Source organism: Pipra filicauda, unplaced genomic scaffold, assembly GCF_003945595.2.
Source record: "Pipra filicauda isolate LSUMZ 115617 unplaced genomic scaffold, ASM394559v2 scaffold34_size3990699_pilon, whole genome shotgun sequence".
Classification (NCBI taxonomy): Eukaryota; Metazoa; Chordata; class Aves; order Passeriformes; family Pipridae; genus Pipra; species Pipra filicauda.
Window position 1 is genome coordinate 2,257,418 of NW_024104476.1, and position 21,877 is coordinate 2,279,294.

Sequence of the window (21,877 nt, forward strand, 5' to 3'; positions counted from 1 at the left end):
GGGTATTAGTGTTCACATGAACATTTAGTTTTACTCTAATACTGTCTTTGTTTTACTGTACTGCTTTAACTTAACATGTATATTATTAATTCTTCCTAGCCCTAGCATACTGCTAGTCCTGTATCATGACTGTGCTCCAAGAGCTGTGCAAAGAAAGAAAAAAAGAAAAAATTCTTTCATCTAAAGAAAACACAAATCAGTTTCTTCATTAGAAAAACAAGCAAAACCCCGAACAAACAGCCCCCCCAAAAACAAACAAACAACAACAACAACAAACAAAAATCACAAAACCCCAAAACCCACAAATCAAGCAAAAAACAACGCCCTGAATTGTTTTTCCCTCTAGAATGTTCTGTTTTTCTTCCTGTATGTCTTGTGTTCTCAGTAATGCTTTAGTGGAATTTAGTCTGGATGGCTAGTTGCAAGGATTAGAAAATTATCCATAGCTAATTTCAGAAAAAACATGCTCCTCCTGAAGATGTCTTGCCCACAGTCACTGTGTACTCAAAAACCTATCACCTCTGCTACAAGAGTGTAATTAATAATATCATGCTCTCTCGCTGTTAGCAAGTAGGGTGTTCCTGTCTACTCTATTAAATACAGCACAAATTACATCAGATGAGCACCCACTGCTTTGTAAAAATCTCTATTGAAATGCATTGGACTGGTCCTTTTCTCCATGATCAGTAATTTATCAGTTAAATGGAAAGCATAAGTATCTGTCACGCATAAACATTACAGGTCCCGCGGTCTTTTGAAGCCATGGTTATTCCCGGCGCACCGGGTGGGATTCACTCCCAGCGTGTCGGTTACCCCGAACACTCCACCGTCACGGGGATACACCTGCCTGTGCTCCCCGGGGCGGATTTTCCATTCAGAAAACGCGGGCGGTTGTTTTGGGGTGAAACCTCGGGGCCGTGTGGAGAGGCGGCCGCGGCCTCCAGGCGGCGGCAGGACCCGGGCGGGGCCGTTCGGACCCCGCGGTGCCACCGCCGCTGTCACCGCGCCGGGGCTGCGGGAGCGACATTACCCACCTGGGAGCTGCCAGCAGAACGAAGAGTTCCAGCTCGTGCAGCTGCAGGAATCTGGAGAGCAAAAACAAACAAAAAAAAAAATTGTTTATCAAGACAACTGTGAAAGAATTAGGAAAAATTGTTACCGGTGGTTGTTTCTCCTACCCGCAATTTGGTCATGATTTTTTTTTGTATAACCTCATCTTTGAGTAGCATTAAGCATTTTTACTATTTATAAGCAGCAGTAAGTGGTGCAGCGTATGAAAACTCACTTGTTGCAAGTAAAAAGACAGCTGTGAGCAGAGAGTTCTTCATCTTCTCTGTATAGAAGCGTAATGATTACAATCAACATTATGCTGTCTTCAGTCTATTTTTCACACTTCCTCTTCAGACTTCCTATTCATTCTAACATCTATACTCTTACTGGCTGAACACAAGTAATAGGTCTATTGATGATAATGTGAGGGACAGATAAGCTCCATATTACTAATTGTACTTACAAAATCCTAACAACCCCTCTGAAAACCAAGAGGTGCCTTGGTGTTTGTAAGTAGTCACAGTGAGATTCTTGTTGGTGTCTGAGGTACAGTACAAATCTGAGGTACAGTACAATCAGCAGTACAAACTGATTTAAGCTTATATAGGTACTTCAAACTGCTTTGAAAATCCTAGACTAAATGTCAAAGCAAATTAGAGAGATTATCAATTAAAAGGAAGTCAAGGTGTTTGGCTGACTCTACTGTGAATGCTTGAGTACTGTAAAAAAATCCAGCAGAAGACCCAGACTGTCTTCACTTTCTAACTTCTCTCTTTCAGTGTAATTTCACCACTGCAAAGATACTGTGTCTATATTGTTGGTACCTATGCTGGGGGCTATAACGCAACCAAAAATCACCATAGGTGAAAATCAGGTGTGGCTATAAGCACCATTAAGTCAGAGAACATTCTGAGCACAGAAGCCAGCAGAGCCACAACAGCTGTTACTGTTAGAGACATAAAGGGAAATTTTCAGAAAATTTCATTACTGTGGGAAATTTCCCTTCTGGGCTTAGATAGTTGCTATCAGAGATTGGATCCAGACCTACCTGAAGATAGTCAAATTATTAACTTATCTTGGCAACCATGGCATATTTCAGGTTGAGTATTGAACAGGGAAAAAAAAATCTGCTTAAAATTAATCACTTACTTAAAGAGAGAGGTTTGTGAGCATGCTTCTAAACATGTTCTACAGTAGGAGGGGGTGACTAATGCACCAACTGTATCTTATCAGATTTTATGAAGGATGTAGTCATGAAACGCAAGTGAACAAGGAATTCTACTGAGTGCTGTAGGGGGTTTCCATTTGATGAATTCATTGGGCTTGGGAGTAAGCTCCAAAATGTTGAAGGGTAATGGATACAATGTGTTCACGGAGTTTCAAAACACCTACTATTATCTGAGTGACTCAAAAATCAACCTTGACAATGCTTCCAACAGAGAGTAGCCAAGAGGACAGTGTCAACTAGTGACCATTAGGAAAAACAGACGAAGAAAAAATGAAAGTCATATGTGACAGATTTTGACAGGGGGAGTTGAAGAGCTAGACACTCAGAATAACATAGAAATCAAGAAATGGAGAAAACTTTAGGAACTCTATGTATTGGTTTGATGTGCTCAGCATAATCATATTCAAAATAACTTATCCCAAATGAAAACCACATAAGTAACTCAATGCAAGAGCAGGAAACTGGATTTAGTGTGCACAGAATTAGGACAGAGCATACTGGAGAGGAATAAACCCAGTAAGGCAAGTTCACATCATCTTTACTGGAGCTTAGTCTCAGTATTAATGTCATTTAAAGAAAAAACAGTTAATTCTAACACATACAGAAAATACATCACCAGTCGAAATAGCAGACGAGACATAATCTTGAAAACTGGAATTTTGCATTTGAGTGAGGCCACATTTTTAATTATAGCTCAGCTATCAAGTTGAGTAACCTTTTAATGTATAATAAAAGGTGAATTGTTATTTTTGAGGTAAATTTTGCATAGAACCACTTTTTTGAATGTTTAATATTTCAGCTTTTTCACCACTATGAACTTCTCTCAGAAGTCTAAATGCCTTAAGTTTTCCTGTTATTCAGATGAAGATAAATTATGCCATGTTCTGTGATATGCTCAAAAGTGCAGGACTGGAGGACACTACCAGCTTTGTTTCATTTGTGACCTAAATGTTTTTTCGGACCTAGGTTTATGTATCCTTATAGATGAGGTTTTCTCTGAATGCTTTTCTTTGTCATTTGCTTATGTAAGTCCTACAGGGAAAGACACGTCAAGGTCCTAGTCTCCCCAGAATGCAATCTTGAAATAAATGAACCTTTCAATTTAGACTGGATTACATAATGTAAATCAATAGAAAACCCACAGCATCTTCCTTTGTTCCCTGCCCCAACTTTATGTGTTAACTCTTGCCCTTCAAAGGGAAAACAATCTCTGAAGACAAGTGGGCTCAGCAAGGAACATGCCACTGGCCCCCTCATCCTACATTCAGTATTGTAGCAAATGCAAATTCAGTTTTGGCCTTTTAGTAATAACTGTTGAAGTCCTGTGTCTTTTCTTTATGGATCTAAAGTAGAGTCACACTCTTTTTTCACAAGTTATTTCTCATATAACTGCTTCCAACAAGCAGATCTCCAGGTCTGTAAAAGATGTGTCAGATTTTTACAGAAGGTTTTTTTCCCCCTGGACAAATACATGAATATCTGAATTCAAAGCAATTCTTATATGATCTTTCAGGGAAAAAAAATTCCCACTCGGCCCTCAGCTCACCCCCTGGGGGAAATTTGCTGTTATAGGGAGAGTTCCACCACGTGATGAAAGAGAATCTCTTTCATCCTTTCCGAGTTCAAGTTACATTGTGAAGCAGCTTGTCATTCAAACAATTCTGTTCTATCTTAATGAAAATCACAATTTTTACCTTCACACATTGACTATGCAGAGGCCATCAAAAAGTTTCAGTAAGAGATCTGTCCTGGAAGTTAAAAAAATTCCAGGTATAGATAGTGTCCCTGAATAAACTAGACAGCCAATACAGAATGCAGAAGAAGCAGAGATTTACGTAATTGGGTGAAGATTTCTTTGAAGAAAAAAAAAAGAAAAAGGAGAATACTGAATTGATTTCATTAAGATAAATGTAGACTAAATTCTGCTTATACTGGAGTAGATCTGGGGTGTCATCATCATTGACAGTGATGTGATGTGGAATTTTGCCTAGTGTGTCAGCTAGAATATTTATGAGGGTTGAGGTGGTATGATAAGATGAGACAGGCAACTTCTCTTCACTGCAGCACCACAGTTAGTGCTACAGGCTTGTCTGTGGGATGATGGGAGGAAATTGTCTCTGGGGTACCTCATACCAGTGGTTTGAAAACAGAATTTAACAGATATATGGTGACTGAGCTGTGTGCAGAACAAGAGTCTTAAGTATGTGATTTGACTTGGAAACAAGATCTTTACCTCTGCTAGGTCACATTTAAGCACATCTTACTTATCAGTTTTAATAATCTATGACTGCTCTGAAAATATAATGTAAGGATGTGCTTACATTTGTGTTCTTTATCTCTTCCTGTGCAGCCGAGAGGAGAATCAAGGATCATCCTTAACTTACTCCATCACATTTAAGATTTTTATTAAATGCTTATTAAAGCTTTCAGCACACAAGCAGATGAGAAAGAAAATAAATTTTCTTCCTTACCATCCTGTTTGTCTTACCTAGTGGTCCTGCATCTGCTACAGAAAGTTATTTTGGGATATGTGATGCGGAAACAAAGAGAAAAAAACTTGTCTGTGTTCTTCCTATACACAGTTTTGGGAGTTAAATTTTTCCTTTTTGAAGTCTACACATAACTATTGTAGAAAACAATTTTGGAGAAGGTCCAGGAAAGCAGTATGAAGAAACTGGCTTAGTACAAGGCAGAAGGTTAAACTTTTTTAACATATTGTTCTGTGTTCATGGAATTTTATCCTACTAGTTCATTTTTACTAACAGTGCATGTATTTGTGCTGTTAGTGACTGTGAAACAGTCAAATTTTCTCCATGGGAATTTTTCTGGATGAATTTCATCCAGCATAACTGGGCTGTCACATCATTAGCTTTTCTTAATTCAAATGTTTTCAAGTGTCTTTCCCGGCTTGGAACAAAGCGATGTAAAAATAGTAATTACGGTTAATTGAGTCATGAAGGTCTTCATGGATACTCACTTGTGGCTTTCTTACTCTTGGCCATTTTATTTTTCCTCTCCCTATTATTACCAAATAGATAACCTGGAGGAATTTGTTTTGAGGGATCATTCAATTAGCTCTATCAAAAATTGCTTCGGTCATCTTAAAATAATTTGCAAATAGCTATTTGCTATTCATGTGTAGCATAGAAATCCAGGGAGGGGTTAGATTTGCCAAACTCAAATAATAATATCATGCTTCTCATTAGCTCCTGTATCTTCCAGAGCTCAGTGATTGCAACAGTTGCTCAGAAGGTGGAATCCTTTAAGCTTACTTTGACTACAGGAGAGCTTTGCATATGGGATTAATCACTATGCTTTAAGGCACCCCGGCATGACCTGTTTTGATTCTCCCCTCCAAGATTTTTCTGCTTTACAGCAGTAATAATTGATATACAAAAATCCCTTGAACAAGGATTTGTAACTAATAAGCCATGTCTCATTTAAGGTTTTTAACTATTAAACTAAAGCATCACATTACAGAAAGAGTGACCAAAGAGTGCCCCTACCCAAAAGATGTAGTTACTATCCTAGTAATTAAGGTATACTTTTGACAGCTCAGAAATCCAGACTTCTGGTTTGCTTGCATAAGAATTCAGATGTGAGCCAAACATGTTTATAACTTCTGTTTTTTATCTGCCTGCCAATAGACTACTTAAACAACCATGATTATGGCCCCTTTGGAGGAAAAAAACCCCCTATCTGTCCATAAACTCTGTGAACACGTAGGCTTTTTTGTAATACAGTGTGAATGTTCCCATTCACTCTTAGCCTCCAGCTTAAGTTTGCTGCTGAGAACACAGAAGTACCAGGGATTTTGTGGCTGCATGAAGTTTCTCCTCTGCTATCAAAGGTAACAACTTCTTGCAATTTCTGTTATGAACAGAACTTGTTTTATCTTAAGGGTAGGGGGGGGTTCTATCCTCATACCTCATACTGGAGGCTGCTCCTGATTTTAGCAATCCCTGGTGAGACTTCCTTCTTCACTCTAAAATCTTTTCTTTGGTACTCGATAGTGATTATGAGCCTCTGTTTTGCTAGATTTAAACAAGTCATTCTTTTTTGGTCTATTATTACATGAAGAGCATTCTATTTTCCCTGCTATCTCATTAGTCTTCCTTTGGACAGTCTGATTTTCTGAGATTTTGCTGCTAATAAAATGAATAGAAACACCCCCTTCAGCTGTTGTTGCTGTTGTCCCTATTTTATCTCTCTTCAACCAGGGGTGCTGTCAGGGTGAAGCCTTCCTGCTGACCACAAATGGTTATGCTTTCATTTCTGAGCTGTTGAAGTGTGTTTCAGTGGTTAGTCAAGGAGGGTGAAAGACTGGGTCTGAACTGGCAGGGGTTTTTAACTTTAAAAGTTTTGTGACTTCCCATCACAGAGGCTGAATTGGATGCTGGAGAGGGGAATGGCACTGAGAGGTCCAAGTTTGCAAGTGCGTTATAAGAATTTGGAGAGGAGGAAGGGCTTGCATGGGCATGGGTCATTCTGCAGCATGAGTATCTTCCACCTCCAGGCTGAGATCACGGAGCAGCACAATGTATCTCTGTGGTGCACTTGCAGTAGGAACCCTAACAAAGCGGTGCAGGCATGTCCCTGCTGTTTAACCAATGTGTATAAAATGTATGGTGAGTAAAATAATAAGAAACATAAAGATCTTAAGAAATGTCCTTGGGAAAAAAAAAAAGAAACATTTCAAGCAAAGCTACTGATGATTCCTTATGATACAGTAATGCAAAACTGACCCGTGCAAATTTTCTTCTCCTGTTTTGAAGGCTACAAGACTTCTTAGATCTCTCTAATTAAAAATGTTTATTTAAAATGTTTTCTTCTGTTTTCTGAGGAAAAAAATGAAATTAGATCTGCCAAATGATGGCAGGTTTACCTAAGGAGTTCTCAGCATGAACCTTAAAGCAATGTGATAGAGGACATGGAATGAAAGTGGCTATATGAGGCAGTGAAAGCCTGCATAATTACTATGATGCAAGTTCCTTTTTCTTATAAAGACAGAGAAAGGCCCTGGAGGGAGTATGACAGGAAAATGGGAATCACATTAAGAGTGAAATGACATGCTAAAGAGTAAACCTGAACTAAAGAGAGTGTAAGGAATCCTGATATTTGGGAAGTTTGTGTCAAAACTTTGTGGTTTTTTCTCATTTACATAACAAATTGAGATCAGTAGTTCAGTGCTCGTCTTCCTCCTCAGGCACCAGCTCTTGGCAACAAAACAGTACCTGGCCAATATGTAGACTTCAGCACTCAGCTGAGAAGGATATGAAAAATACATGAAGGACAGGCCTTTCAGTATTAAAGGATCCAGTTCTCTGTCATGTATGGCCATACACACAGGCAAAGCAAGTGCTGCCACTCAGGGGTCCATACACTTTGCAGGGGTTCAGGGCAAGGGACATTCATACTTGAGATAGATTTGTTTGAGAAGTTTGCTTTGTCTGTGGGGTTATAAGAGGATGTGAATGCAGTCTGTTTTCTCTATATACCACCCTGTCTTTCAGCCAAGAAGGGCCTGGATGAACAGGAAAGTGTTCCTGATATCTAAGAAAAGCAGTTGCTGACAGTCTGGTAGTGTTGGGTCATGTAAACAGCCTTGTGGTGTCATGCCCCACCTACCACAGGAGCTAACTCTGCCGTGGGAAGGAGACACATAAACTCTGAATGGCACAAAGCTAGAGATGGTTTATGAAACTTATCTTGTTTTGCAGAAGATATACAAAAGAGAGAAGTTGTGGCCTGGCTTGTTTGACCCAACTTTCTGTGAGCATCACTGCAGTAGTGAAAGAAGTTGGAGAACAAATTCCATTCTTAGCCATAAATTCAGTTTTCTAGAAGTGAAACAAAGTGAAAGACCTCTCTCATATAGGAAGGAACAATACTGCAATAAACAGAGAACAATTTAATTTCTTTTATCCCTTCTACCTCATTTCTAAATGAAGGAAGGGAGCTTCTGAGTTGCCAGTTCCAGTCCTATTGAAGGCACTTACAGCCAACATGTTTGTAAACTGGTCAGGCTCCTATTTAAAACTGGTTGTTTCTAACTGCTACTACTCATTAGAGAAAGCTGTTTCAGAACTGTGCATCTCTGAGAGCTCTTTGTGAGAAAGTATCTGAGTGTCTAGTTTGTTTTATCTTTTGGAATAATTTGGAGGCAGAATTATAAAGGAATACCTACTAATGACTTTTTGTTCTTCCTTTCTAGGATTTCTTAGAGAGGAATACAAATTTGCAAGACACTACTATGTTTGATCTTTGCCTTTGGAGTTAGTTATTGTGGCAATGACCCTCTATTTCCATGTTTAATGACTGTTCAAATGTTAGCAATATTCTCTCCAAACACAACAGACTCTTTATATGAAAAAAAGAACTTGAAGCATCCTTTGATGTAGTCATTTCATCACGCATCTCAATAAAGAAGGTCTGGGTTTCCTTAATTTGATTAGACAACTTTACTAGTGGCATCACAAATGCATAGCACAAGAAACCTTCACAATTCAATAATTTTCACTGGGTGTAATGGCCTTTAATGCTATCTCTTAGTAATTAAGCATGGGTAGGTAGTGAAATGCAAAATCCAACTTATGTCCAATGTTTCCTAACAGCTCTTGATGGTCCTCTGTCACTGTTTTCCTCAGTCCTTTCCAATCTGTGGTTATTGAAGTACTGAAAATTTTTCTCTGAGGAGGAAATCATCAACATTAATACTAAACATGACTTAAGCAGTGCCCATGGTCATAGAGTCATAAAGCAGTAGAGTCATAGGATCATAAAATCATAGAATGATTCGTGTTACAAGGGGCGTTAAAGACCACATGTTTCCAACCCCCCCTGCCATGGACTCCTACTAGACCACATTGCTCAAAGCCCCATCCAATCTGGTCTTGAACATTTATAGGGATGGGGCATCCACAGCTTCTCTGGGCAACCTGCTCAAGTGTCTCACTATCCTAACATTGAAGATTTTCTTCTTAATATCTGATCTAAACCTGCTCTCTTTCTATTTAAGGCCTGAGTAAGACATAGTGCATGGAAGACATATTGCCAGCTTGGTCTAAAAAGCCATGCTGTGAATAGCACAGCACACAAGCTAGTTGTGGAACTGGAGCTGCTGCTTGACAGGTCAAATAGTCCTCTTGCTGTCAGCCCTTCTCCAGTGATTCCCGCTTGGGTGGAAAGTAGATCTTGTCCCTCTATCTTCCCCTTCACTATTTTTTCAATAAAAACACCTGGCTATGAGTTCTGTGAAGACTGTTTAAACTTGGCAGTGCCTCATGGTGACACAAATCCAGTAATGCCCTTTTTCTTAACTGAGTTTCTAAATCATGAAGAGTAAGAAAAAAATAACACACACATCATCGATATGAAACTCTGATAAGTTTCTGAGTAGTGTTGTGTAGGCTTTGTACCTCTTTATACATCAAGTTCTCACTCCTGGTACTGGATAAGCTTAGCACAAGAAAAGAAGCAGTTAATGGAGGGAAAAATCCAAGAAAGGTCACATTTCTTTACACTACTTTCTTACACTTTTTTAAAGGAGAGGGTTTTTTCATTGAAAGTAATTGTAAAAGTAAAGGCCAGAAGCAATTAATGTGCATCCTGTACTAGTTAATCTGCTCACCTCAAGGAAGTTTATCTTCAGAGATCAAAAGACAAAAGTCAGACTCTCTCACACCACCTTCCATGCTTTAAAGAGCAAATCTCAAAGGAGATTCTGGTGTTAAAATATCTCTTTAGGGGCTCTAAGGAGTTTGATGGAGCCATTGTTGTCTTTGTGAAGGCAGAGGTACAAGGTGGAAGAACTGAAATTTGCTGTAGCTTCAAATATGCCAATCAATCCAACAAAGTCTTCCTCATTGTTATTAACCCATGTCAAAAGGCAAAATCTAGTGAGACATTTCAAGCTACTTACAAATGCCAGAAATTTCTTGTTTGGGAATACCTTTTCAGAGAGCACTGCACTATGAGGCTATGTAATTTCAGCTGCTGGTGGTAAATAAAGGCACTTGGCTAACTTTGTCTATAACAGACCATAATTCACAGCACTGATTATAGGAACCAGCAGTGTTTTTAATTGTCAAGTTACAGTTTAAACACTTTGTGCTGCTCTGAAATTGTTTATCTACAGCAGTCTTGTTTACATAACGCTGTGTCCACATATTGTAGGTTGAAGAGCTGCCTGACAGTAGTTCCTTCTTTGATGGAAAAATATTTCATTGAGTTTCTCTTTTATAACATCTACTAGGAAATAATTTCTCGAAATAGTAAAAAAACCTCCCATACTTGTCTAACACATATCTCCTTAAATAAAAACATATTTGTTCTTTAAGTAGACGTGAATAAGAGATTATTTATATTCACAGAAATGTTCCCCTTTTTAAAATAACCAGTACAAAAAAAAAAGTGCATTTGGAAATACTAATGAAAAACTTAAAATTTAATGAAAAAATGTCCAGCCCAGAGGAGCTTTATGGTCCTGGCACTCTGCAAAGTGACAGCCAGGAGCTGGAGTAAGGGGCAGGTCACACAGAGCCAGCAGGGTGCTCTCCTCTTCAGCTTTCAAATACTCTTGGTTTTTGTGCTCTTGTCCTCCTTCATCCCCGTCTCAAAGTAGGTTAGGCAAAGCTGGTATGCTTCCGCAAAATGTTATTATGTGTTAAGGTTTTTTAGAGAAAAAGTGTTGTTAGAAATTCCTCATCTATTTCTATATCTGTGGTTTGTATTGTATAACAGTAATGTAATATACATAATCAAATTGCTCATAAACACTATTATGACTGAATTGCTTTAACAGCAAAAACATAAAATCACTACAGAGATTAATAAAACTACTTAAACTGGAGCTGGAGTTCTGCAGCCAGCCGAATTTTTCAATTTGTTTGCGACAAAACATGAAATTATGATGACATTTTCAAAGCTGACTTCCTGATCCCGGATTCCTTAGGCAGACAGTTATAGAGTTACAACCTTGAGTGACTTATTGCTTTGAAAAATCAGTCCCACAACTGCCAAATTAAGGATTTCATGACACTGCAGATGCCCAGGATCAAAAACATAGGCTTTTCTACTGAAGTCTGCAAAAATCCAACCTCTGTACAACTCCAGGTATTTCACACCCAGAAGTAGGTGCTCCATTGCTGATGGATTTTGAGTGACCCTCTCCACTCACGACGCTCATGGAGCTGCTGGGTGGTGAGGGCAGGGCCCAGATGAGGCAAACCCTACAAGCCTCCTCCACCAGGCACTGTAAAAGTTCTATTGCTGCATCTTCCCACACACTTTTTTGTCAGGCTGTGGAGTGTGTTCGGATGAGGAAGCAACCGAGGTTCCTGAGCCTAGACCCTTTGCCCAACCAATGTAGGGGTGTCCTGTGTCCCACCCAGCTCCCCACATCTCACTAAGGGGCTTGGATTTTGTGTTTATTACCTTACAGTGACACCTGCTGGAAAAAACCCTTCATTTAGTCAAGGAAGATTTATATTTAGCATGAATTAAACCTTAACTGGATGCCAGAAACAAGATACTACGTGTGTCAAGAATCATAGAAAAGACTAGCACAAGTGAAAAATACCAGCAGAGTATTAAAAAACCTTCTGAGAACCACACTGCAACCTTGTAGAGCAACCTGTTGCGATTTCCCAAAAGCAAGTACTGAGTGACCACAGTTTTACACCCGAAGTACAGCACCATTGCAGTCCCAGAGCAGACCTCAGACCAATGCACTGTATTTCTCTGCACAGTGATTTCTGAGGATACTGAAGCCCTCTCCCAGATATTTGGTGGAGTCTGATCAATGTATAGAACAAGTTTTCCTGCCATTCTCACATTTTAGGAAATGATTCTTTCATTTATGAAAGGTGTAGTCCTTGTGGACTGTCTCAACTTCCCAAGGAATTCAGAAAGCAAAAGGAAGGTAGGGAGGAAATCTGCCACACGGTATTCAGAAGAGCTACTCTTCTAACATAGATGTGTAATATTTAATAAAATAAAACTGAATGGGCTTTTCCTATTTAAAAAATACCAGTAGGTGTCACTAAATGCCAGGGATTGTCAGTACTGGTCCCAAGACGTAGATGAAAGGGAAAACACTGCATATGTCATGTATACACTAGTTTATAACTATGGCTTTTTGCAATGACCAAAGTGTGAAGTCATTTTAGCTTTTAGCAAGATTTGCATTTGTTTTGGGAAATACTTCTGACTTCCCAGAGGCACATATAAATACTCAGCTTTCTAATTTTAATGGAAATGCCTTATTTTATTTACAACATGGGTGAAATAATCTTTGCCTATATAAGCTGTTAAATTATGCATGTTTGCATTTGAGAGGAGTTACATTAGTCTCAGGATTAAAATAATGGTGGCATTTCCACTGGTTTTCCTGCCATCTCTACTCACTGAGGTTGCACTGAATGGAGATCTCATCAACATCTCATGTAGACAAAGTAAAAGCTGACCCAACTGTATCTTCATTTAGAATATCTCTGTATGTGCACATACAACACATCATCATCATGGCTAGGTTTTGCAAACGAAGATTTGGGAAGGCTCTATCCACATTTGTTACAAGCACACTGGTGGCTTATGAGGCCAATATGAGATAGACATATCCAATTGCAAAAGGCACAGCAGAAAGACTCCTTAGGTTGTATATTCAGCAATACACGATTCTTTCTGCGTTGTCTTTTCTCCTCGAGGGTGATCCTGCATGCTTTCTCAAAGGAGACAGCTGCGTTATAGATGGTGTGTCTCCAGGCCTCCCGATTTGAGGCCAGAGTAGACCAGTTATGTTGATCAATATGGCCAAGGCTGAGATGTTGTTTCAGGGAGTCCTTGTATCTTTTCTTCGGGGCTCCTCTCTTGCGGCAGCCAGTGGTAAGTTCACCATAGAGTAGGATCTTAGGGATGCGGTGGTCCTTCATCCTGGAGACGTGTCCTGCCCAACGCAGTTGTGTTCTCATCAACATGGCCTCAATACTTGTGACTGCTGCTTGCTCTAGAACAGATGTATTGGTCACATAATCTGACCAGTGGATGTTTAGGATTGTACGGAGACAGTGTTGATGGAAGCGTTCTAGAAGACACAGGTGGTGGCGGTAGATGACCCATGATTCAGATCCATATAAGAGAGTAGACAGCACTATGGCTCTGTAAACATTGATCTTGGTGCTTTTCTTCAAGTGTTTATTTTGCCAAACTCTTTTATGGAGTTTTCCAAAAGCTCTATATACCTTTGCTAACCTGTTGTCTATCTCTCCGTCAATCTTACCATCCGAGGAGATGAGGCTACCTAGGTAATTAAACTGCTGGACTGATTTGAGCTCTGATTCGCCAATAGTGATATGAGGATGATGGAAGACTTCCTGAGGTGCAGGTTGATAGAGAACTTCTGTCTTCTTCAAGCTGACTTCCAGCCCAAAGAGCTCAGCAGCATCTGCAAAGCAGGATGTTAAACGCTACAGAGCTGCTTCTGTGTGGGCAACAAGGGCGGCATCATCAGCATAGAGCAGCTCCCGGACAAGATGGTTTAAGGTCTTAGTGTGGGCCTTCAGTCGCCTTAGATTGAATAGACTTCCATCAGTACGGTATTGAATGTAGATACCGTCCTGATCAATGAGATCTGCTGTGGCCCTTTGGAGCGCCATGCTAAAGAAGACGGTGAATAGGGTAGGAGCGACAATGTAGCCTTGTTTCACACCATTGGTTATTAGAAAGGGCTCAGAAAGTGCATTGCCATATCTGACTTGGCCACGCTGATCCTCATGGAGTGAGATGATTATTTTAAGGAACTTGGGGGGACATCCTAAACGTTCCAGAGTCTGCCATAGACCTTTTCTGCTCACAGTATTGAAAGCCTTGGTGAGGTTGACAAAGGTTACATAGAGACCTTTGTTCTGTTCCCGACACTTCTCTTGCAGTTGTCTGAGAACAAATACCATGTCTGTGGTGCTCCTGTTGGCTCTGAAACCACACTGACTTTCAGGTAGGATTCCTTCTGCTATAGTGGGTATTAGTCAGTTCAAGAGTATTCTTGCCAGGATTTTGCCAGCAATGGAGAGCAGGGTAATACCACAGTAATTTGAGCAATCCAATTTAATTCCTTTCTTCTTATACAAGGTGATGATGACTGCATCACGAAGGTCTGATAGTAGTTCGCCTAATTCCCAACAGCATACCACGAATTCATGAAATTTGGCATGGAGTGCAAGGCCCCCATGTTTCCAGACTTCAGGTGGAATTCCATCAACCCCAGCTGCCTTGCCGATTTTCACCTGCTGTATGGCCTTGAGGGTTTCTCCTAAAGTGGGGGCAGTATCCAATTCCTACTTCACCGGTTACTGTGTGATGGACTGAATAGCTGAGTCTTGGACTACACGGTTGGTACTGAAAAGAGTCTGAAAGTGTTCAGACCATCGATTCAGAATGGAGGTTTTATCTGTTAGAAGCGTTTGACCATCAGCGCTGAGTAGAGGGCTTTGGACCTGCTATGTAGGCCCGTATGCTGTTTTCAAGGCCTCATAGAATCCTCTGTGATCACCTGTATCTGCACATAATTGAGTTTTTTCAGCTAGATCGATCCACCACTTGTTCTGGATGTCACGGAGTTTCTGTTGGAGCTTGTTGCATGCGAGACGAAAGGCTGATTTTCTTGTGTGACAGGATGGCAGTGCAAGGTGTGCTTGGTGGGCGGTTCTCTTCTCTCTCAACAATTCCTGGATCTCTTGATTGCTTTCATCAAACCAGTCCTTGTTCTTCTTGAAGGAGAACTCTAAGGATTCTTCAGAGGATTGCAGGATGCTGTTTTTAATATGGTGCCAAATTGTTTCAGGAGAGGAATCACTAGAATCTGTGGAATGGTTTTCGAGCCTTGTTTGAAGGTTTGCCTGGAATTTGTCTCTTACTGTGGCTGATTGGAGACTATTAACTTGGAGTCTTCTCCTTGGGATATTGCCCCTTTTAGGTTTGAATTTGAGATTGAAGTTGAGTTTGCAGCGCACAAGCCGATGGTCTGTTTGGCATTCTGTGCTGGGCATCACGCGGGTATGGTGGACATCGCGGGCATCTCTCTGTCGCACCAAGACATAATCAATGAGGTGCCAATTTTTAGATCTGGGGTGCATCCAGGTTGTCTTCAGACTATCTTTCTGCTGAAAGATAGTATTAGTGATGGTGAGTTGTTGCTCTGCACAGAATTCTAACAGAAGTCGACCATTATCATTGCAGTTTCCAACACCTTGCTTGCCTAATATTCCTTTCCAGGCTTCAAAATTCTTACCTACTCTGGTATTGAAATCACCAAGGATAATGATCTTATCATCTGCAGGCACCTTTTGGGTAAGGTGGTGCAGGTCAGAGTAAAATTTATCTTTTTCAGCAGAGTCAGCTTGGAGAGTTGGGGCATATATACTAAAGATGACAACATGTTGCTTGTTGTGTAATGGAAGGTGTAGGGAGATAATGCGGTCAGAGTGACCTGTTGGTAGATTTTCGAGTTTAGGAACAATGGAGTTTTTGATCATGAAGCCGACTCCTGAGAGGTGTTTTTCGGTTCTGGGCTTGCCTGACCAAAAGAGTGTGTAACCGGCACCATGTTCTCTGAGGCTGCCTTCCTCGTGAAGGCGAACTTCACTGAGAGCAGCAATGTCGATGTTGAGACGAGCCAGCTCATGGGCGATTAGGGCAGAACATCGCTCAGGACGTCCGCTATCCGCAGAATCGAGCATGGTTCTGATATTCCAACATGCTAGAGTTAATTTAGGTACACCTTCGGAGGCAGGTGCATGCCTTTGTCTTTTGATCTTTGTGCGACTGCATTGGAAGAAGATGCCCGTTGGCCTGCGGTTAACGAACCGGGTGAAGGTGGAGATGAGCTTTGTTTAGGCCACCTTTTCTAGGCCCCTCTCCGAGTGGAGCAAGCAGTGTTCTCTTTGAAAAGGCTGCTTGGTCGTTCAGGGTGCTGCCCCAAGACACTGTCATCTCCAGTCAGTCTCAAATGACCAATATCCTGAACCGCCTGCATGCAGGGTTGGGTCTGCAGCTTCCAGTGCATCTTTCACCTGCCGTTTCGACCCTCGCCCATCGCTACAGGGTTGTACAAATGTGGGTAAAGCCTTCAAGCCTGCGCAATGGATTTTTTAGGTGAGATGCAGTATGCGTGGAACTGAACCCACCCTTTAATCCTAAGGTTCATCTGCTAGGGCTGAGCGAGCTTGGACAGTGGCAGTGAGGTCCTCAGGACATAGGTTTAATTAGAGTGACCTTCTCTTAGATGGATGGCCTTACAGGACTAAGTGAGCACCATCTGCCCGGGTTTGGGAACTAGAGTTGTCCTTCTCCTAGGATGGTTGCCAGAAGGCTAGTGAGCCCATCCTGCCCATGGACATATTATATCTGACCCTACGATATTGACCTGACTGGCATGGGAGACCCTGCCGACAGCAGGCACCGTCACCAGCATAGCTCACAACCTCATAGGGATGCACAGGCTTCCTCCCCACTGAGACCTCACGACCTGTCAGACCCCCTCCCCCACCCCCAAATTGGACTGGCAAAACTCTGTGTGCTTCGAAGATCCTCCTCCCTACTCCCCTCTTTTGAGATGGCCTGCCAAACCCCCCCCCAAACCTTGCCCTCCCCTTCCCCCCCCCAAACCTTCCTCCAACCCCTCCCCCCCTCCCGACGCCCCCCCCCCCCAAATTGGACCAGCAAAACTCTGTGCGCTCCGAGGATCATCCTCTCTACTCCCCTCCTCCGGGATGGCCCAGACCCCCCCTTCCTGACAGGGAGTAATAAGAATAAACCTCTTATTGCTCTGATCACTTAGTTTGCCTGTACTTCTCATCCTCACTCAGATAAATTGTTTTTAATTTTGATCTTCAATGTAGTCTTCTCATGCACAGAGAATTCTTCCTGGCACAGTTTTTTTCCACTTAGAAAATGAAGATGACCTTATCTCATGTACCTAATATTTTAAGGTTTAATATGTGCATGTTTGCAGAGCATATTGAAGATGGAAAACAGTATATTATAAACTGTACCTTATACTATGTTGACCATAAAAGGTGCATTAATGCTTTTCCTCATATCTGAAATAAGAAGTAGTGCTATTCTTTCCTTGACATCCATCAGAAATACATCTATAGAACAGGAAGAAAAATAATTATAAATTAAGGAATTATAAATAAACAAATACAGAAGTAATTTATTTTTAAGATGACAACTGGAATCTCTCTCACTTGTTTCTTTTGATCTCCTTGAGGCTCATTAAGTTGTGGGTGGCAGACCCTGCTTCCATGTTTGAGAAAGAAGCTACAGTGCTGCTTAAGCGCAAGAAGAAGTTTCAAAGGTAATGAGGCTTGGGACCTATGGACCAGAAATACAGGCTGATTTGCATGCATTTTCCACCTCCCCTGCTGCTTATTTGCGTTGTTCTTCATTTTCCAGCCAGCTCAGAAATCCTCAGCTGATTTGTTAATATTTGCACAGTGCTCATAAGCATTACCGATACTCTTCAGGTAGACAGGGAGGAAAAGCACTAGACCAGTGAACTCCCAATCAAATGACTTCAGTTGTGACACTCTCATTTTCATCTGTTCCTTATCCTGGATGAGCATCAAGGATTTTCCATAGCAACTGTGAATGATAAATTCACAAAAATGGGTTCTAAATTGAAAGCCTATAATTGAAAGGAAGGGGTGAAAATCCACTTCCTTGGGTTCTATCTATAAGGGATATAGGCATCCTCTATCTTATTTTTTTGTGTGTGCATGTATATCCTGGTTTATTCCTTTTTTTAGTTATTTTTTGGGGGTTTGTTTGTTTTGTTTGTTTGTTTGTTTCTGTTGTGTTTTTTTTTCTTTATATTCCATTGTTGATCAGGGTTAAGGTATGTTACAAATCAAAGATCAGTATAAGGAGCAATGTGGAACTAACTCTGAGCAGCTATGCTAAGAGAAAACAGCTCTTTGTCTCCTGATTGACTGCCTTTGCCCAGCTTGTGTCATATGCTGTGCTAGTTAGCTTTGTAGGCTGATGATGCACATAGTCACCGAGGGAAGTGAGACCTTCTGCGCCTGGAATGGACTCCCATGGCAAGGAAGGCTTGCATGCTTGAGCCCTGCATTATGGACAAGAAGTAGTATCTTAATGCAGCTTCACAGAAGGGGAAGAAAATTATTTCAACACCTACATGTCTATGACATCTTCAAGCACAGAGCAAGAGGACTTGTTGTTGCAGTGAGCAGCTGTGCCCCTGTCAGCCTGCCCTGCCACATGGCACCAGGATGGCTCAATGCTCACAGGTACATGGCAAGCATCTGTGCATGCTGCAAACTAAAATGAGTTCTCACCGTGTTACATCTTTGGCAGGAGAAAGAGATAAAGAAATGTGCAAAGGAGATTAATTTAATCCTTGTTTTTATTGTGAGTGACCTTTCATGTGCTGTTGAAAGTCTCTGAAGGAGTTCTAATGGCAGAGGGAATTACAGCAGGCAAGGAACAGGAAAGGGTGAAGATAGCTGTTCAGCTCTGCACAACAATACTAGTATGGAAGATTTTTGTGTAATCTGCATCATCTCTTTGTATATATGCTCCTGCTGAGACTCAATCCTAACTTGGACAAAAGCACAGCACAAGGAAACTTATACTGCCTAAATCTGCACAAGATTACTTTCTTCCTCTTTCCTGTGTAGTTTAAGGAGTCAACAGTAAGGGTATAGTGTTCCCAGTAAGTAGGACTTTTATATAGCAAACGAAATTTCTTAGACACTACAAAGGAGCTCCTGAGCATATATTGTTATCAACAAAGTTTTTGACAATAGACAAGAAGAAAAATAGAAAATATATTTTTGAGTAGCACTCCTACAGGTTTATTGAAGGTTCATTGTGAAAGTACAGTACTTCCTATTAAGCCAAATCACAAAGAAACCATGAAATAAAAGACACAACTATGAAACACATAATCAGCTGTTAAAATAGAAAAGAATAAATCATTCTTGGAAAAGAACACTTTGCAGTATAAAGGCAGCAACCAGCAGCTACACGTAGGGAAGCAAAAAGGCATTATATTCTGTTTCCAAAAAATATTTGTGCGCAGGGGCCTGAGATCTGAAAAGATTTACAGCTTCCCTTTCTATGTCAAAACTACTATGTTTTGATGCAAAGTACAGATTAAAAATAGCATGTGGATAATGGCTGGAAGATTTTAACAGGGAGATGTTATGACCACTTCCTTAGCAGTAGTTGCTGCTGCTGCTGCTGCTAGAGAGGAGCATGTGGTTTGCTGAATGACATTGTGGGACATCAGCTCTTTTTGTCTTCAGCATTAGCCCTCTCAGTGATGAGCCAGGGCAATCAGATGCCTGTTTGAAAGGAGGAAAGGGGAATATCAAAAGGCAGATTGGAACTGGTATTCAAATGAATAGTGTGAAATCTCAAAGTGAGATTACCAGGGTAATGATCACACAGTCATCTCAAAAAGAAGGCTGTTATTTTAAGAAATGGAATTTCACACAGAAAAAAAGAGAATAAAGAGACCAGCACCACCAGAACTCTGACTGTCAGATGAAAGGTAAATCTTTAATATGAGACACTTTTTTATCTACTGTCACGACATTGGCAAATACGTTTATATTACAAATTTTTATCTTTATCTAAATATACTAAAATAAGCAGAATCACAATTCTATATTTTCCCCAGAACCTGAGATAAAGACAAGAAAAAGATTTTTTTAATTAATAATCTTACAATAATTTTAGATTTATACTTGTGAATAAAAAAACCAAGAAGCATGTAATGTAAATAAACAAGATGATGGGTTTATTATCTTCATTATTTGGTTACAAAAAGCTTTGAGTACTTGTTTGTATTTATTTTGAATGAGATGCTATCTATTTGTCATTGGTTTGCAACAAAGGCTAAGTCACTCTGGAGGGGGACTAAGAGAACAAATGCAAGTATAATGTAGCATGTCTGCAGGTTTTCAGATGATATGAAAGTAACCAGAACATAAGGACCTGTATGGAACTAATCTTTAATATTCCTTTTCCACAATGTTTGTACCATGCTGTGTTACTGTCAAAAGTGACAAGCCAATAATATTGTTATGTTATTGTATAGGTCTGTGAAACTTCACCTTTCTTGCAGACAATGTACTTGTGCTTTTAGTTGACTTCAGTAGTTTTTTTTTCTTGATAAATTATTAACTTTGAAAATACCTTTTTCCATCAATTCTATGTTTTGATGGAAAATTGGAGACTATTTTTGAACATTCAGTGGTGAGTGAACCCCAACAAATTCCTTAACTTCTAGGATAAAGCTGGACATTTGACTATACCTGCCAGCAGGCATGGTCACATACCTGCTGCATGGGAATATATGTATGCAATTTTAGTTTTTTGCTTTTCATTAAAAAAAGGCCAATCACGTGATACCTTGTAAGGCTGTGCCAGTCCATGGACCACAACTTGATTACTACTTCCTTAGAGATTGCTAGAGGTCAGAACAGTGGGATATTGAAAAAAGAATTGTTTGTTGGTTTGTTTGTTTGACTGAAATGATGCATACATCTGTTAGATGATATTCAATAAATGTTTTTACACTTTGAAGTAAAATCAGCTGCAGAAAGAGCGAGTTCTGAGTTGTAGTCAGGCTGTGGAGTTTATTTCAGAAGGAATCCCTCTGATATCTCTACCACTACCTGCCCCACTTTGTTCAAACAGCCCAGCCTGTGCTCCTGCTCTCAGAGCCAGATACACAGTCATATTTTGTTAAACCCAGAGAAGGACAGTCTTCCAACAGGATTCTTTGTTTTTCTAAGCATCACTTGGTTGTCATTGTTCTTTCTGCAGTGGAAAACTCTTTTTTTTTTTTCTTTTTTAATCCATTTCTTTTAATGAAAGAACAAAAAAAGACCAACATTTTTGTTCTTTTTGAAGTTGCCCTCTGAGCAAAATGTGACCTCCTGTTTACGAGCAGAATATCTGACAAGCTTCTCCCATTGATAGTAGCGTGGAAAGCACATCCCAGAGACCAGATGAGTTGTCTCAGATTGACATCTGTTTCTGCTTCTGCTTGTGATATATTGAGGGATAGTCCATATGAACATCCATGTCTTCTGTGGCTCATGGGGTACCTTCCTGATCTACAACAAAGATGCCTCTGCTTTAGCACTCCATTCCTGACAGATGACACATCTGCCCAAAGAACGTAACCCATCAAACTGCTGTATGCCTGAGCTATACAAATTCCAAGGCTAGACAAGATATGGGTAAGATTCCAATTTATTCTAAAAAAATGCTAATTTTTATGTTCCTTCTGCTTCAAGTCCCTCTACCTCTTTATGCCCCAGACGTTTTTTGTCCTCTTTCCCTTGCGTACATGCTACCCACATACTCGTTCCTGAACAACACGACATATTGCAAGACTGACAGTCTGATTTCTGTGCACCAGTGAAAGAGCAGAATGTCTACCCTTGCCTTGCTCTGCTAGAAGGAGACATTTTCTGTGGGAATCCCCTGGCCTTCATAGACTATCTTGTGTTGCATTTGGTAGAAGAGAAAGACAAGTAACTACAAAGAAAAGGAAATGAA

The 21,877-nt window shown here is 40.4% G+C and overlaps 1 protein-coding gene across 1 annotated transcript in view; it reads right to left on the minus strand.

Annotated features, from left to right (window-relative positions):
- LOC113993837 (leukemia inhibitory factor receptor-like) overlaps positions 1-1,328 on the minus strand; it is a 31,344-nt gene extending 30,016 nt beyond the window's left edge. Inside the window, exons 1-2 of the mRNA XM_027732366.2 lie at positions 1,286-1,328; positions 1,035-1,085 (exon numbers count right to left, since the gene is read on the minus strand). Coding sequence (XP_027588167.1) covers positions 1,035-1,085; positions 1,286-1,328 — 94 coding nt within the window. The remainder of the gene's footprint in view (positions 1-1,034; positions 1,086-1,285) is intronic.
- Positions 1,329-21,877: the final 20,549 nt, after the last annotated feature.